Source organism: Halichoerus grypus, chromosome X (genome assembly GCF_964656455.1).
Source record: "Halichoerus grypus chromosome X, mHalGry1.hap1.1, whole genome shotgun sequence".
In the NCBI taxonomy this organism is placed as follows: Eukaryota; Metazoa; Chordata; class Mammalia; order Carnivora; family Phocidae; genus Halichoerus; species Halichoerus grypus.
In genome coordinates this window covers 18,323,423-18,340,108 of record NC_135727.1, presented here as the reverse complement: position 1 = coordinate 18,340,108, position 16,686 = coordinate 18,323,423, and the positions used below count along the sequence as shown (strand labels likewise).

The 16,686-nt window shown below is 42.3% G+C and overlaps 1 protein-coding gene across 1 annotated transcript in view; it reads right to left on the bottom strand.

Annotated features, from left to right (window-relative positions):
- Window positions 1-16,686, bottom strand: part of GPC4 (glypican 4) — a 106,058-nt gene that overhangs the window by 16,597 nt on the left and 72,775 nt on the right. Inside the window, exon 3 of the mRNA XM_036114381.2 lies at window positions 3,365-3,756. Coding sequence (XP_035970274.1) covers window positions 3,365-3,756 — 392 coding nt within the window. The remainder of the gene's footprint in view (window positions 1-3,364; window positions 3,757-16,686) is intronic.

Sequence of the window (16,686 nt, the reverse complement as noted above, 5' to 3'; positions counted from 1 at the left end):
ACATTATATAGATGAGAGATTTTTCAATAATTTGTGTTTTAACTCCTTTAGAAATTGATCTGATACCTGAGTATCTTATCATTGTGTAATTTAGATAACATGACCCAACTTAGTTGAAGGGTTTGATTTCAAATCAGTCCTTAAGTCTAGAAGAAGCTCAGTAGGGAAGCAAAACATTATTAAAAAGCTTCCAGTTACAAATTCAACTTTTAAGTAGACATAAAAGAGTATTTTTAACTAAACAATTGGCAAGCAATGTTTACTCAAAGTAAATCAAGCCTTATAGCTTGTATTCATTGTATTCTCATGTAACTACGCAAACATCTCTTACACAGATATGAGAAAATACAATGAACGTAGAATACAGATCAATTCTGAAGCAAATTTAGGGTTATATTTAGAAAGGAACTTTCTCAAACAACCTAACAATACTAAGGTACACAGGAAATCTCTTGCTGGAAAAAAAATTCATACCAGAAGAAACACCAGAAACTGTGACTCTTTTGAGCCACATACTCTTTATTGTATAGTTAAGGGTGTTTGAATCGTTTATACAAAAGCCAATCTTATGGATTTCCCACTATGAATTCTGAGAACCATGTCAAGAAGAATGTGACACTGGGAAGCCACAACTCCTTCCTTCTCCCTACCCCGGGAGGTAGGCTGGAGTGGACAACCGCAAGCCTTTTAGCCCTTGATCTTCTAAATCTGCAACGAAGGGTCTCTAAAGCACTTCCTTGTTTCATCTACTGCTTTCAGCTGTGAGTTGGAGGCTCTGGAATCTCAGTTCTCTAAGGGAGTTTCCAACCTAGCAAAGTGAGGCTAACCAGACTTCTGCCGGCCTGGTCCCTCTTCCCAAGAACTGAAAGGGAGATGGCTAATGGAAAACAACCATTTTCAGATGCTTGCAAAGGTCTTTCTACTTCTTGCCTTTGTCTTCCACACGAGTGTGCACGCGCACACACACACACTCATTCAAACCACAGAGCAGTGCCTTTCCGCCTATTCAGCTGAGGATGAATGCAAGGACTCGATGAAGGAGGGCAGATGTTTTAGGTGAGCTACCATGTCAATAACTGTGATGTGGAATAACTGTGCCTTGTTTCAGGACTCTGACATGAGCATCTGCAAAATTCATAATGGTTGCTGAGGTTGGCAGAAGTTCAGGAATCAGATTATTCCTTTAATTATAACCATCACCCTCCCTACTTGCTCCCACCTACTCTCATATGCTCCAACAAATTTTTGCAAATTATAAGGAGAATTATCAGGAGGAAAAGGAGTCAACAAAAACATGCTGGAAAGAATTGTTGTTCCCTGAAAGTTTATGTGCCTGAAGATGAGAGAGAACATACAAACCTGCAATAATGACGATGACCAATCAACTAAGCCTCCTATCACCCAATCTTAGGATGAACTATCTTAGAAACACCTAATTTTTTTTTTTTTTTTTTTTTTTTTTTTTTAAGATTTTATTTGACAGCGAGAGACATAGAGAGGGAACACAAGCAGGGGGAGTGGGAGAGGGAGAAGCAGGCTTCCTGCCGAGCAGGGAGCCCGATGCGGGGCTCGATCCCAGGACCCTGGGATCATGACCTGAGCCGAAGGCAGACGCTTAACGACTGAGCCACCCAGGAGCCCCGAAACACCTAATTTTTATGGTACACGATTCTTTAGAATCTTACCTTCACTGGGTTAACGTCTAAGTTTCCTCTCTAACGAGGGTAACCACGAAGCCTGGCCTGATCAGGACAAGCCTGGTTGCTTCTTCAAACTTAGCGGCACATGCTGTCTGGGTAAGACTGGTAAGAAGCACCTCTTGGTTTAGACAATAAGCATCCTGGTTTGGACAATAAATTATGTGGTCACCCGAACTCTAAATGAACTGATAGGCAATCAGACTGATAGCCCAGATGTTTGTATCGCTGTTCAGTTTTCGTTTTGACCATGCCCTCCAGTCCTCAAAACCACCAAATGGCCTCAGTAGGAGCTGCTGTCCTTCTGTCTGCAATTTTTTTTAGCGAATGGACTACAATTTGGCTTTTCCTTTGAGGGCTGAAATGTAACAGCACCAAGATGAGTCTTCCAAAGGTAACTTGTCCCAGATTACTGTTTCTTTGCTGGTATTAAGTCATGGAAGGGTAGAGGCAGGAAGACCTTCCAGAAGTTTTCAAATTTCATTTTTTTCTGGGGGAGCAGGGAGTGAAGGAGCCATAGAACCTTTTCCCCCTTGAAATCTTGCTCAAAACTCTACTTTGAGGGGCACCTGGGTGGCTCAGTCAGTTTAAGTGTCCGATTTTTGATTTTGGCTCAGGTCACGATCTCAGGGTCGTGAGATCAAGCCCTGCGTCGGGCTCCGTGCTCAGCCAGGAGTCTGCTCCAGATTCTCTCTCCCTTTTCCTCCCCCTGCTTGCTCTCAAAATAGATAAATAAAATCTTAAAAAAAACCCTCTACTTTGAAAAGAGAGAAAAGCAAAGTTTCTCTGGTGCAGCCAGGAGGTAAAGTCACAGATGCAGAGTCTCGCTTTACTAGAAGATTCCCCTCATCTCCCTTGCCTCTCCTCAAGGAGGCCCCTGAAATACCTCCTTAAGCTGGCTTCAAAGAACATTGTCCAATTCCTTTAGCTTACAAATGAGGGAAATGTGCCTCATTTCAATCTGCTCTTGCCTACATATTCCAATTTCATTCTCTCTATTGGTAACCCTATAAACAAAGCCGTAAGTCAAGAGCACGTGGCCCCCACTAACTGTCATAAAAAGCTCTGCCTTCTAAAGAGCTCTGAGCGTACCTTAAAACAAGGAACCACGTACTAATGCATGTTCAATACTGCTCTAGACTGTAACTAGCAGGCCCAAACCTAGTCACTCAAAGCAACCAAATATGGAGCCTGTCTGCTGCTTTCTCTGGAGGGGAAGTAGAATAGGAGCTGAAAAGAGTATGGCAATACTAAACCAGGTTCCAAAGTGAACATGCATTCTGCTTCCAAGAATAGCTACCCAAGAAACCACTGCAAAGAACGATGTTATAGGACGATGTTCATCACAGCATGGTATCTAACTAAGAAAATGGTTACTGAGTCCATGGAATTCTACTGATTTTTCTACCTCCCAAACTTTCTTTGTTTAAATGTATTTATTTGAGAGAGAGCACGCACACAGAAGCAAGAGGGGGAGATCTAGAGAGAGAGAGAACCCCAAGCAGACTCCCTACTGAGCATGGAGCCCGCCCTGGGGCTCCATCCCATGACCCTGAGATCACGACCTGAATCGAAATCAGGAGTCTGACGCCCAACCGACTGCGCCCCCCCCAAACTTTCTTTTAAAATGAAACAACAAAAACACACAGGATGCAAAGAGCACTTACCACAGAGACTTTGCTCACTACATCCCTTGCGACCGCTAAGCCCTGAGCAAAAGTACGGGCAGCTACAAATGCACGCGTAACCTGCAGCTTCAGTTTCCGAGGGACGTCTCCGAAGGGCTTCAGCTGCTCGGTGTACTTGCTCACACATTCCAGATACTCATCCGTGAAGTGGTACTGGGAGTTCACCAGGCGGAACATCCGCTCCAGAAGGCGAGCCCAGAAGTCACTTAGCATTTCTTCCAGGTTCACGCTTCCCGCCACGTAGTAGCGCTTCAGCTCTCCAAAGAGATCTTTAAATAGCTCAGAATTTTGCATGTATAAGCGGCCATAAGTCTTCACAAACATGTCATTCAGGGATTTCTCTGCATTTTCCAGTAGTTCTTTGAAGAATTCTAAAAACAAAACAAAAAAAGAAAAAAAAAGGAAGAAAGGGTTTTCAGTAATGAAGTAACAAAGCATTTTTCAGGTCAGTTTGAAAACTGGAAAAAATATGACAAAATGAATTTGGAAAACACACTCGTATATAAGGTGGATTCCTTTTCGTGTCAATGAAAGGAAATCTAGGTCACGAGTCACAGTCACTTACACGTGTCTACACTTAAAGAAAGGGGAAAAATGATTATTTTAGACCAACAACTTCCCAGTAGTCAATATAAAACATGCTTGTATGCACACGCACGCGCGCGCACACACACACACACTTCTCTCATTCAGTCACAAGGTAAATAAAGAACTTGATAAAAATGGGTACATGAAATCTAAAACATGAGGTTTGCCAGAACTTTCTACTGCAAGAATCTAAACCAAAGCTAACAATGCCTCCTAACTGAAACCTGACACCAGGACAGGTATTTTCAAAACATGTTGTTTTACTTGGACACAATTTTTTTTTTTTCTCCTTACATCTACGTGACATGCAAGAACACTGCTTGGGACATGCTGGAGGCCAAGAAACATAATGAAATACCACAAAAGCTAGCACTGAGGTTTTCTGAAAATAAGTTCTCAGGTGTTCCCTGTGAAAAATTGGGGTATCCAAGTTGACCTTGGGTTCTTAAAGGATTCATATGGTAACATCATGAGATTCTTTGGGGGTGGGGGTGGAGGTGGGGAGAGAGGGAAAGAAGGGGGAAGGGGGGGAGGGGGGTAGAGAGACGTGCAATGCCTAGCCGACTCAACCACAGATTTGGTATATTTACCGGACAACAGGGAAAATAACAGAAAAATACGTAAGAATACCTGGTTATTCCACCTTTACTTTCTGGCCCGAGTGTTAAAAGATTTTAATCTCTCAAGTACAAAGGGCAAATTAGTTTCTCCTGAAGCTTTTGTTAGGCAGTTCAAAGAAGAAAAGAGCTAATGGTGTATCTGTAACAATCATTCTTAATGAACCTATGGCTGGTATAAAAATAAACACTTCACGATATTAAGTTTACAAGCAGGAAATGTAATAAATACTAAAGCAAAATATAAGGACCACATCAATTAAGAAAGTGCCTCCAAGTGAACATGGAGCAGAAGAAAAAATCTGGTGCCTCCTTTGAAGCCAGAAGAACATTAGCAATCTTCTCAAAATGCAATAGCGAGACAAAGCCATTATCTTCTCATGTTGGGCGGGCAAATCAGAGGCTGAAAACTACTTCCCAATAGTTTCTCAAAACCTGCACTGGAAACACTGAAGCCTTTTGGAGGCGATGCGTGTGACTGCTTCCTTCCGAGAGATTCCATACCTATGCCCCCAGCTCGTCAACCACATGGTGGCTTGAGCCTCAAAGTCCACAGTCTTCTGGGTTCCAGCTTTTCAAACTATGTGTGTTTTGTTTGCGGGGCATTTTTGTGGGGAGAGGAGCTCTTTCTTTTTCCTTTGATTGAGTTTTGCTTGTTTTGTATTTCCTGGGCCCTCTTCAAGGAGACAAAGGGAAATGGATTCCCTCTGAAGAGCTAAAAAGGTTGGTGGTGGGGGAACGGGGACGCAAGTCAACTCCTCACCTCCATTACAAGTGCACAGCCTGGCGTTTTTGCCCAAGTTCTCTCCCCGGAAGAAGACCAGAAAGTACGCAAGGAGCTAGGGGAACCATATGAAAAGCATTACTCAAATCAGGTACCTGAGAGGCCTCTAATTCTCTCCAAAATCCCAAGTGATTCTCAAGTGTGGTCCCACGACAGGCCAACATCAACACCACATCACCAGGGCACTTGTCAGAAATGCAAGTTCTTGGACCCCACCCTAAACCCACCGGATCAGAGACCCTGGGCATGGAGCCTAACCATCTGCGACTCTGCTTCCCCTAAGGTTTGAGAACTGCTGCTCTCGCCAAGGAAACGTGTCCCATTTCACTCCTCAATAGCAATCAACACCAGCTCGGGGCTGTGCTAAATATGAAGCATACGGGTTAAGCGTTTTAATTAGAGGAAAATGTCTTTCCAGTGACTTGGTTTTTTTTTTTCCATTTTTTTCCTTGCATTCTTGGGTGTGATTTATGATGTTTTTTGGGGGGGGGATAAATTTTCTCGTGTGGAAGTCTCTCAACTGAGTGTCCAGATGCAGGTAGCACTTTTCTAGAATTCAAAGCTGGGGAGTGTTGGGGTACGAAGCGACCTGGAAATGCCATCTGGTCCACTTCCCACACCTTGCTCGAATCCCTAGCAGCCCTGCCAAGTGCTGCTGGTTCGTCTGGGACATAATAAAGAAGGTACGCTGAGTTGCGTTAGTATGTGTCCCGCAGGTTGCACACGTAGCTCTCACATGCTGGGAAACTAAAGCCTGGTCATTGAGATCAATATGCAAAGCCTTGTGTCAATCCACTGCTATTACTAGTTCACGATCCAAAAGAGAAGATTCCAAAGGCAACCACAGGTCCTTCCCTAATATTGGATTTTTATTATATTGCTCATAAAATTGGCACACACCATTTAGTGTAAAAGTAGGATGTTGGAAACTATTTGACTTGTGCTTTGATGACTCATTTAATAAATAACTCTGAATACTTACTTGCATTTCTAGTGAATGGCACCTACAGTTGTATAGGTTTTAAGGGTGGGGGCAGAGAGGCATTTCAGAGGTGTTTTAATTTAAAACAGCTATACAATGTCAGAGTTCACTGTCTAAGCTTCAAAGTGCTCCAGGTCAAAGAAATGCTAAGACACTGAACATTTTATGGGAAAAAAAATAAAAGTCTTAGAGTTCCTCATTCAGATCAAGAACCTATGGGTTGGTGTTACTCTGTATAACGTAGCTGCTTTGGAGTATAATTAAGAGGAGAACTGATTTCAAACCAGCATGCCATGCCCTCTGTCCAATACCATCATGGACCTTACTTTGTTTCCCATGACTCAAATTCTGTCTAGGAAGGGTGTGTGCGTGCGTGCTGTGTGTGATGTTAATTTAAACTTTAAGAGATTAGCTTGGTGCTACATACATACTCAATTCTAATTCCTTTGATTGTTCAGAAAATTGATTTCCTTTCTGACACACTTTAAAAGACTCTTTAGTATGGCCATATAAGTTGAAAATACAAAGATTGTTTGAGTGGGCTATATACAGAAATTCTATAAAACTGATATAACAAGTTAAAATCTGATCACTGAATCCCTCCTAATGGCTATGCAATTTGACAAGTATGTACTGAGTGGCTATTATGGGCTCAAAGCAAAGCAAAGCACACAGTTTTACCACGCATCTTAAACTTCCTGCCCAATCAGACTATAATCAACATTCCCGAGAAGACAAATTTCCTTCATCCAATTCACCTTTACTATACTGCCAACCCTCCACACATGGCTTTACGTGCACCAGAGATTTTTAAAGCACCTATAAAATCCTTAATCCTTCATTTCATATAGCAAGTTTTAAAATATTCATCTCTTTCGCCTATGGAAGTCAACAGAACAAAAGCCAAGGGACCTGAAGGATCCAAACTCCCTTCTCTTTAGACTTATTCAAACCATGCCTTTTGCCTCAGAGCCCTTGTAAGGATGGCAGACATAATTTAAATTCCAAAATCCATACCAGTTAGGTCCAATATCAACCAAAACATAATAATTTGCTGTAAGGAGAAGAAAGGAGAAGGGGGGGAGCTTTTACATCTGCTCCTCCTATCAAACTAGCAGCTTTCACATGTTCGTGTATAACTCTTTTGCATCCCCACTCCTCCCTTTCTTCCTAGGAGACTTTCTTCTCAATGAGGAATAGAGCAAAATTAGACATTCGGGGCCCGGTCCCGGTCCCGGCCATCAGTAGCAGCTTCATTAATCACTGTAATGTTCATCTTCACTTTTTCCCCCATTATTCAGAATTCAGGATCAGGGTCTGATCTTAACTGCTAAAGAGAAACTGTACAGGCCCAAGACAGCTAGCAATCATTCCTTCTTAATCATTATGCCTGAAGCCAATTATAAGACACTCGGTGGCTAAGAGAGGACCAGCCAGAGCAGTGTAACCCAGTATTCCGCAACGATCAGAAGCTTAAGTTAATGGGGAAATTAGATCTCCCTTGTGACAACTGCTTGTACTCATGGAAAATGCTGGGCAGGGAGTCTGTTTCCAGTGATGCTACAGGTGTCTGAAAGACAGAGTCAAAGAGGTGATCAGGGTTTATTTCTCCTTCAGCTTTCAGTTTGGAGGCTTAAGTGTTTACGTTCTAAGGATCAAGCAACTGCTACTCCCAGGGCTCGAGGATGAGCACGTAACACAGGGGTGGAAACAAGCACTGTAACATGCTACGTATCTAAACTGGAGTGATACAGTGGGGAAAGCATGGGATCCCTCACTTATGAGCAGTGTGACCTTGAATGGAGAGAAGATCTAACCTCTGTGATTTTCTTTGACCTCATCCATAACATGACGCTGTTACTGCTCACCTCATATGGATAATGCCCAGCACGCCAGAGATGCTCAATAAATGGACACTACTTGTAATCGGTGAAGGGTTCTTATGGTCACCTTTAGGGTTTCTTCCTATCTACAGTCACTTTAAAAATCTCTTAAGGCTGGTTTTTATCTTTCCTGGCAGAGTCGAATATTATCCAGCTCGGGGAACATGAATTAAGCCAAAGCTGATGGAGGTCAGTTAAGAAGACCCAAGGCCTTATAAAACTGGGAGCAATTTAGTCAAAGGAAATGCTTAATGGCTCTGGCTTCCAATGCTGTGAAATGTCCCAGACATCTACAAGGGTGGGAGCCACCACTGAGTGAAAGACACTGAATGGAGAAACCTCAACCCATGGAAGAGGAGTATTACACACATCACGCATATATAAACACAGATCAGGGATTAAGCAAAGAATCGGGGAAAGGAAAATTAAGAATGAAGCAGCAGGTCAACCCCCAACCCTTCCCACGCATTTCACCTGCCAGAAGTCCGCTCAGTACAAGGGCTGAGCTAGGGGACTGAAAGTATCTGCCAGCTCTAAAATGGATTATGCGGAAGTCAGGAGTATCAGTTTAACATGGGAAAAACTAGAACGAGAGGTCGCCTTTTCCATATAAAAGTTTTCTACGCAAATATCCTGTCTTTTAAAAGAACGAAGAAGAACATCATGTTCTTCTATCCCCAGCCACTTGTCTCGCATCAAATAAACATTCAAAATTCCTGAAACAGGTCAAAAGGCCCCAGTTCTGCTATTAAACGCCATTAGTTACTCCATTATAAACAATCAACTGGCTATTGATGAATGAGCTAGAAAACATTCTAGAACTAACCCACGACCTTAAGAGATTAGAAGCCCTTTCTATTCAATCCACTTGGCTGCGTGTTATAAATTACCACCTTGTATTTATATTATTAGGAAGCTGCCTTTTACGTTGAAGGATCAATTTCCTCTTTACTGTAAAGACCGAACTTCGCAGCCCTGGCATGGTGTGCGAACAGTTAAGTTACCACCTCAACAAAACTCCTGAGAAAAGAAGCCTCCTTCTAAGTGCTACAAATCATACTTTTCTCACTGTTAAGAAAATTCGAAGAGTTCTATTCACCCCTTCACCAGAGATCAACGCATTTAATCAAGAACGGCTAACACAAGCATCTGCGAATGGAAGAGAAAAAGGAAATTAAACGAAACGGAAACTTTGGTCTCTGACGATCTCCTCCCTCTGTCTTGCTTTTTCGGTAACGTCTGCTTAAGTTTTCAGCAGGCACTTTCCTCCGTCTTGGCATAATCTTACTTCTCAAAAGTGCTTGATGTACTGAAAGGACACGTACTTGACGAATGTTCATCAACTGACAGCACATCAACAGACCTTCCCTAGGATGACGGGGCAACGGCCAACTGCAGCCCTTACTAGGGGCTGTGAACATACGAAACGGTGCTAGGGAGCTTGCCAAAGTAGGCATGGCTCTTTTTCTGCAAGGTTAATTTTCTTAGTTAACCCATTTTGAATGCTAAAGCTCCTCATGTTATCTCTCATGGCCCCTGCCTCATGCTCTACTGTAGCCAGAGACATGGGCTAAAGACTGTAAGCCTTCTACTAGACCCCATTCCATCCATACTAAGGGTACACCCAGTACCAGCTAAGCCAATTCCCTTTAACACACATACTCCTTCTCATTCAAGTGCTCAGAGGAGGCTGAGGGGATGTTTAGGGAAGCCAGGAGGCTGGAGAAGCCACCCAAGAGTTCCATATACTAACCTCTAGGTGGATCTATTCTATGGCCTCACATACAAACCTTATAATATGGTCTAGGTGCTCATGACCTATTATTAAAAGAACAATCAGGACACAAAGTAACAATAATCTGTTATGGTTCCAATTTGCATCTACCTGCACAAAAAAAGATGAGGCAAATACAATGTTGATGTAAATACAACGGATGTTAGGGACCTGGGGTAATTTTTTTCAATAGATGTTTCTCAATTTTGTTCACCCAAATTTTTCAGTGACATTTTATAACCAGAAAAATACTGTACCTTCACATATTCAAAGAGTACTTTATTTCCCTTATTCTACTCATTTAATTGCTGGAGGTTTCCATGCATTTTTCTGTCTACAAATGGTCTATAGTGACCACTGTGATACTTTAAGGGGAAAAACCCAAATATTTTCTTAAAATGCCACCGAAGCATTTTTCATGAAAAAAATACAATTTTTTCCTATCAAGTATCCCCTTCAAATTGTAGCAACTTAAAAAGTATGACAAGATATGAAGAAAATAGAAACAAGTTGCCGATAACCCCACTACTAAAAGACAGCAACAACGGCTTATCAAATTCTCTTCTTCCTAGGAAGATATGTATTGTTACAGGCCTGTTCTCATGTATGTGATTAAAGATCCTTCAGAAACCTCAACGGTTAACAACTGCATATATAGGACACCATGTGGACAGACCAGAGTCCTCATAGGACACTTAGACCAATTTCCTATTTGTCATTATTGTAAGTAATGCTGTGATGAACACCCTTGTACAGACATCTTTCTTTCCTTGAGAGAAATACCTAAAAGTAGAATGACTAAATCAAAGGGTATGAATGTTTTCAAGACTTCTGACACATTGACCTCTAGAAAAGGTGTGCCCACATAACACTCTCTCTGAGTCATATTTATTACAAGAGTTTCAATGGCTTGGCCAATTCTTTCAAGGGGAGGGGGGCTGGAGCTGGGCAGGGACAATAAACAAGAGAGGCCTGGCTGGCTTGAGAATTCCCCCAGTCAATCAGCTGGGAGGCAGTGCTAGATCAAATACGCCCTTTTCTTTGCCTGGACAGATAGACACACAGAAGGAGGGTGGGCAGAGAGGAACAACAGCGTTCTCCACTCCCAGGCTCAAAGTGCAATGAACCAACAAAGTAGATAAAAGCCGTTCAGCTGAAGCTCTTCCATTTTATTTACTTGCCTCCAAACAGATCAGCTGCTTCTTGCTGATGCCCTGACTTCTTAAGAAGTCAAAGCTAACAGCAGAGGCCCACAGCGCTGGTGCTCCGGGCTCGGGGCGCCCTGCAAGTTGCACAAGCATTTCCAATCCGACGAGATAGCCAATGCTAGAGCCACGATTGGTCACACTTCAGATAACAACTCAAAAGGCAGAAAACCTTTGTCAATACAGAAATGCATGTGTTTTGTCTGAGCTCTTGATTTGATTACAGTAAAGCTGCCAGTGGCTTTTTTTTCATCAAGGTTCACAGAGAGATTATGAAAGAGTTAGCAAAAATGCCCGGCATTTTAGTCCCCTTCACATGGAAGGAAAAGAAAATAGAATCGTAAAGAAAAGAGGAGTAGTGCCTTCCAAGGAAATCAAAAGACCCTTAGCATTAGGATCTGGAAAGAGCGTGACATTCACAGGATGGCCAGAAGGCCTCACACCTCTCTCTCCAGTTCTGAGCTACGCATCCCGTGAAATGCTGTCCACTGCATTACAGCAGAGGTTTCAGAAAGCAACACATTTTTTTTAAATGTCTGAATGGATCAAATCTGAGGTGAAGATTAAAAAAGGAAGCCCTAGGATGTTCTACATTCTACCACATGTTCATTTTGGAGGATATTTAAGACTTGTTTTTTTAATAAACGTAAAAACCTCCCCGGGGGGGGGGGGGGTCTTGAGTCAGTCAATATGGACGTGCAAAGGACAAGAATAAGACCACGTAGTTGAAAAAACAGTGGAGGTCAGAGGTCAGGAAAATTCCAGAAATTTCAGCCTAGCTAATGGCCATGAAGCCTAGTCAGACGCATTTGCCTTTTAAGGTGAGTGGCCAGCTTCCTCCCACTGAGGTCACTGCTTTCATGGGCCTGTGAATGCAAATGCCGTCAACTCCCTGCGCCCCCACGCTGGGGTCAACTCCCTGCACCCCCACGCTGGGGTCAACTCCCTGCGCCCCCACGCTGGGGTCAACTCCCTGCGCCTCCACGCTGGTTTTCCGACTGGCCTAATGAAGGGATGGCCCGTGTGAACTCTGGGAAATTTCCAGTCAGTGATTAAAACACAGATTTGGCTAAATCTGCAGAGTGCGACGAGTCCTGCCTTTGTGAAATGATAGAAAACAAGGGGACTTGAGGGCTTAAGGGAAGGGTGGCCACTTTGATTTACACTTGGCCTGTGCAGATAGATGGGACAATTATTTCTTTTATGTGCGTTTTAAGCTAATTCAGAAAATTTCTACTATTATTCGAGTTAACAAGCTTCAGGCTCATGGGAGGGTTTTCAAAGACCTGGGGAAAGTAGTGGAGTTAAGAAATGATAGCAGGAAAATAGAGGGTACCAGACAGGCGGCTAATTAACATCTTGTAAGACCTTTCACTAAAGCAGCTGGTCTAGTCACATGTTTAGAAGATTCACAGAATTTTTAGAACTGAAAGGGTCTTTAGAGAGCATCTAGCTCAACCCCCTCATTTTATGGATGGGAAAACTGAGACCCAGTTAATTGCCCCAGGTCACAGTGGGTTCACAACAGAACCAGGCTGACAATTCTATGCGCTCTGCCCCTGAAGTTACTACATTTGTTCCCTAACACGAGGAATTAACAGAGTTTTTGCAATGGACTAGCCTCAGACAGCTCTATTTCCTTAAGATTTCTTTAACATGCAAACCGTTTGATTCGGAAAGTTAAGCAAAAATGTATTTTCATACTTGTTACATCATTTTTACTATGTGATTCAGAGATATATTTAACGTGGCAGCTCTAATCTTCTTAATCTATTTGGGTTGTTTGATTGAACCATGCTTCTTTTAAAAACAACTAGTCTCTCACAAAATGCAACGTTTTGGGGTGGGCCTTTATGTTGTGGTCCCAAAACACGGATTATGCCCCACTTCTATTATTTCTATTCCTTTGCCTGGCGATTCTTTCAAAGCCCCCTGAACTGAGCATCTGATTAGCATATTCATGAGACAACCAATTCAGCTATGTTAATTAGCAGTTCTACTTCAAAAAAAAAAAAAATTTCTCCCCAGAACTCACCAAGAGGGGGAGCAGCTAGCTCTGCCACTCTCACTTCCTGGCTCTAGGTCTCCAGCCTAGGACAGTACATTTCTGGTTTGGAGCATCCCCAGTTAGAGAATGGAGAAGGGGGATTACGGTGTAGAAAAATAAAGAAGTGAGACCTTAAACTCAGACATACAAGTTTAAAATAGGAGAACCCTGAGAATTTTGGTGGGGAGGGATGCTGCCTAAGGAAGTATACTTCTGTACTTTACCCAGGTCTGAAAACACACACATGCACACAGTTCACAACCTAAAAATGGATTTACAGACTGTATAATCTCTTTAGATGGGCAAACAGTAAAAAATTAAACGTGTACAAAAATTGAACATGTAGAACAAAAAAAGCCTTTAGAGATAAGGGAACTGGCCCTGAAACTCCACAACTGGCACTTGAACTCTGGAGCGCCTCGAGAAGGACAGAAATTTGAGGCAATGGGATGGTTTCTAGTTAAAGAAGGCTGACCCACTAAAAGCCTACGAACCTTATTTTTGTTGGAAAGTTTCTAAGAGGGGCACCTAGATGGCTCGGTTAGGTTAAGTGTCTGCCTTCGGCTCAGGTCATGACCTCAGGGTCCTGGGATCCAGCGGCTTCTCCCTCTCCCTCTGCCCCTCCCCTCCCCCACCGCTTGTGTGTGTGCGCTCTAATAAATATATAATCTTTTAAAAAAAAATTTTAGGGGCGCCTGGGTGGCTCAGTCGTTGGGCGTCTGCCTGCAGCTCAGGTCATGATCCTAGGATCCTGGGATCGAGCCCCGCATCGGGCTCCCTGCTCGATGGGAAGCCTGCTTCTCCCTCTCCCACTCCCCCTGCTTGTGCTCCCTCTCTCGCTGTCTCTCTCTGTCAAAATAAATAAATAAAATCTTAAAAAAAAATTTATAACAAGTTAGTTGTTCTGGCCTTAGAAAGAAGCAGTATCTCATAAACAGGACTTAAGTTTTGATGGTACAGGCAGATGCCTGGGCTCAGGGTCACCACTTTAAATTTATACCGTAAGCTTAAAGATGGCAAAAGATGCTCCTTTGAAGTTGCCTGACCTTGTGGGTTTCCATGTGTCCCTCTCCTATTTCCTCATGACTTGTCAGCCTTCTTCCTGCTACCTGGCCGCCCCAGCTTGGTTCTCCAGTGGCCATCTTGCTGCTCGGCCCAACCTCCTCTCTTTCATTCACATCAATTAGCTCGGGCTTGTCCTTTATAATGGCCTGGAAAATTCTTTGACCAAGCTCCCTGCCCTTGGATTTCTGAGCATCAAGACAGCCCCTATACAATTTCACTCAACTTTCTCTTTAGGCCTGAGGACAGCTGGGGGGTCCTAACTGCCATCCTTAAAAATCAGTCAACAAACACAGCACCCACTTGAGGATTGTGGTTTGCTGGATACCAGTCAACTGAGGTTTTACCATACAAAAGCATTTAATTATCTCAGAAAACCTAGTCTGGAGGAAATAGGCAACGTATCCGAGCTCTGTTTTGATCTCCAGACCAAACACATTTCAACTACTACTCCTTCAAAAGAAACTTAATCTGTGCTCACTACCTTTATTGTCTATGCCATATTTTAATTTGAAGTCAGAAGAAACAAACTAAAGTTTCATAATCATTTTTCATGACCAGTTTTGAAACTGATAAAGAAACAGTGTTAACACATTTATTGAAATGTGAAACCTGGTAGGGAAAGGTCAGAGAAACTGTTTTTCCGTCCTTTTTAAAAAAACATATGTTAACACTTACTGATAGTGTTTCTCTGTATGGCTTTTTAAAAATCACACACTGGAATCATACGAGTAATGCTATAAAACCATGGGGAGTGAGAAGGGGAAAGAATAGCTAAAGCGGCAGGCCTGTAGGCGAGAGAGGTCACCAATGTCCGTGGGCTCCGAACCAGCAGGAGACATATCCAACAGGAAATGGGGCGACTTGGAAGTGGCAGAACTTGAAAACAGCTTTATCTCCACTCCATCATGCTACCAACAGGCTAGCCTTTTGTAAAGAGCAGGACTTTTTCCCTTCTAAATGCCCTTATTAAACCCCAAGGGGTCATTTTTATGTACCAGCATCTCAAGTTTTCAAAGATGGCCATCTAATTATCTAAGTATTCTCCTCAAAGTAAAAGAAAATGCTAAGATTACAGTCTTGAATGAGAAATGCCAGAGTCAAGTGAATACCAGTCTTTTCAATAATCACACTAATAGTTTAGTGACCAAGAGAGACAGAGGTGGCCTAATGATGTCTTTTGACAATAACACCCATCTTCACATGGTGTTAACACGTTGTTAAGTACTCTTTATAGTTACAGCATGTGGGGGGAGGGGGGCGTGGACTAATAAACAGGATATATGGATATATAAAACATTTTCATCCATCCAGAAAAAGGAGGAGATAAAATCAAGACAGAACACAATTTTGCACAGTAACTGGTGGTAAAATGGGTATGATAAATGACATGCTACATAGAGAAAACTTTAATTCAACTACATTACAAATTAAATATGCTCTCATGGTCTAGCCTGGGAACCTAACACTTATTAAATCGGTTATAAGTTTCAAATAACAAATCTCAAAAGCCAACATTCGAAATACAACCTGTTCTTTAGCTGGGGACTGCCTTATCAGCTATATAAATCTAATTTAGTCCAACTTCTCACCATGGTAACAAGCCCTTTGCAGAAATACTCAAAGACATTTCACATCTTGAAAATTTGCCTTGTACTTCTTCACCACACATAATGTCAAGAAAAGCATGCTTCAAAGGTACTATGTAATTAGAATGGCCTTTAAAACAGGCACAAAGGAAATCATTCCCATTAAAATTAAATCTACTTCATAACAATCTTCAAGCCGAGTGAAGAGCACCAGAGAAGAGAATCCTGAGGTGTTTTGGACCCCATAGTCTATAGTTTTTAAAGTCTATTATCTGTAACATTGCTTCAGATATGACTGAAGTGCCTCTCATTTGGCTCATATTGGCTATTTCTTCACTATTAAAAGACAGCGTGCATATGAGAATTCATGTTTGGCACATGGGACTGAAATGAGTTTGGTCGTGGCTTTACATGGACAGATGATGCCAAAGTGCCAGCTAAGGGATGAAGCCCAGCTTAACAACAATTATAAATATAGTAGCTACTTCTGGGTCATTGCTGTATGCAAACTCAAGAGCTGAATTTTAATCCTATCTATGTTCTACAGGGCTTCTAGGATTCTAGTTGTCTCTGGGAAATCCAGTTTGAAATTTAATATGAAGTCCAGCATCTGCAGAATCTCTATGCTTATTCTAAGTTTTCAGATGCCTGCTTTTTATTAGGGAGATTTTTTTTAAGTGACTTACGTCAACAACACTATTTTGTGTTCACCCAAGAAAATAAATGAAAGCCTTTAAATTAAACTACTTCAATCTCTTTTTTGGCTTCTT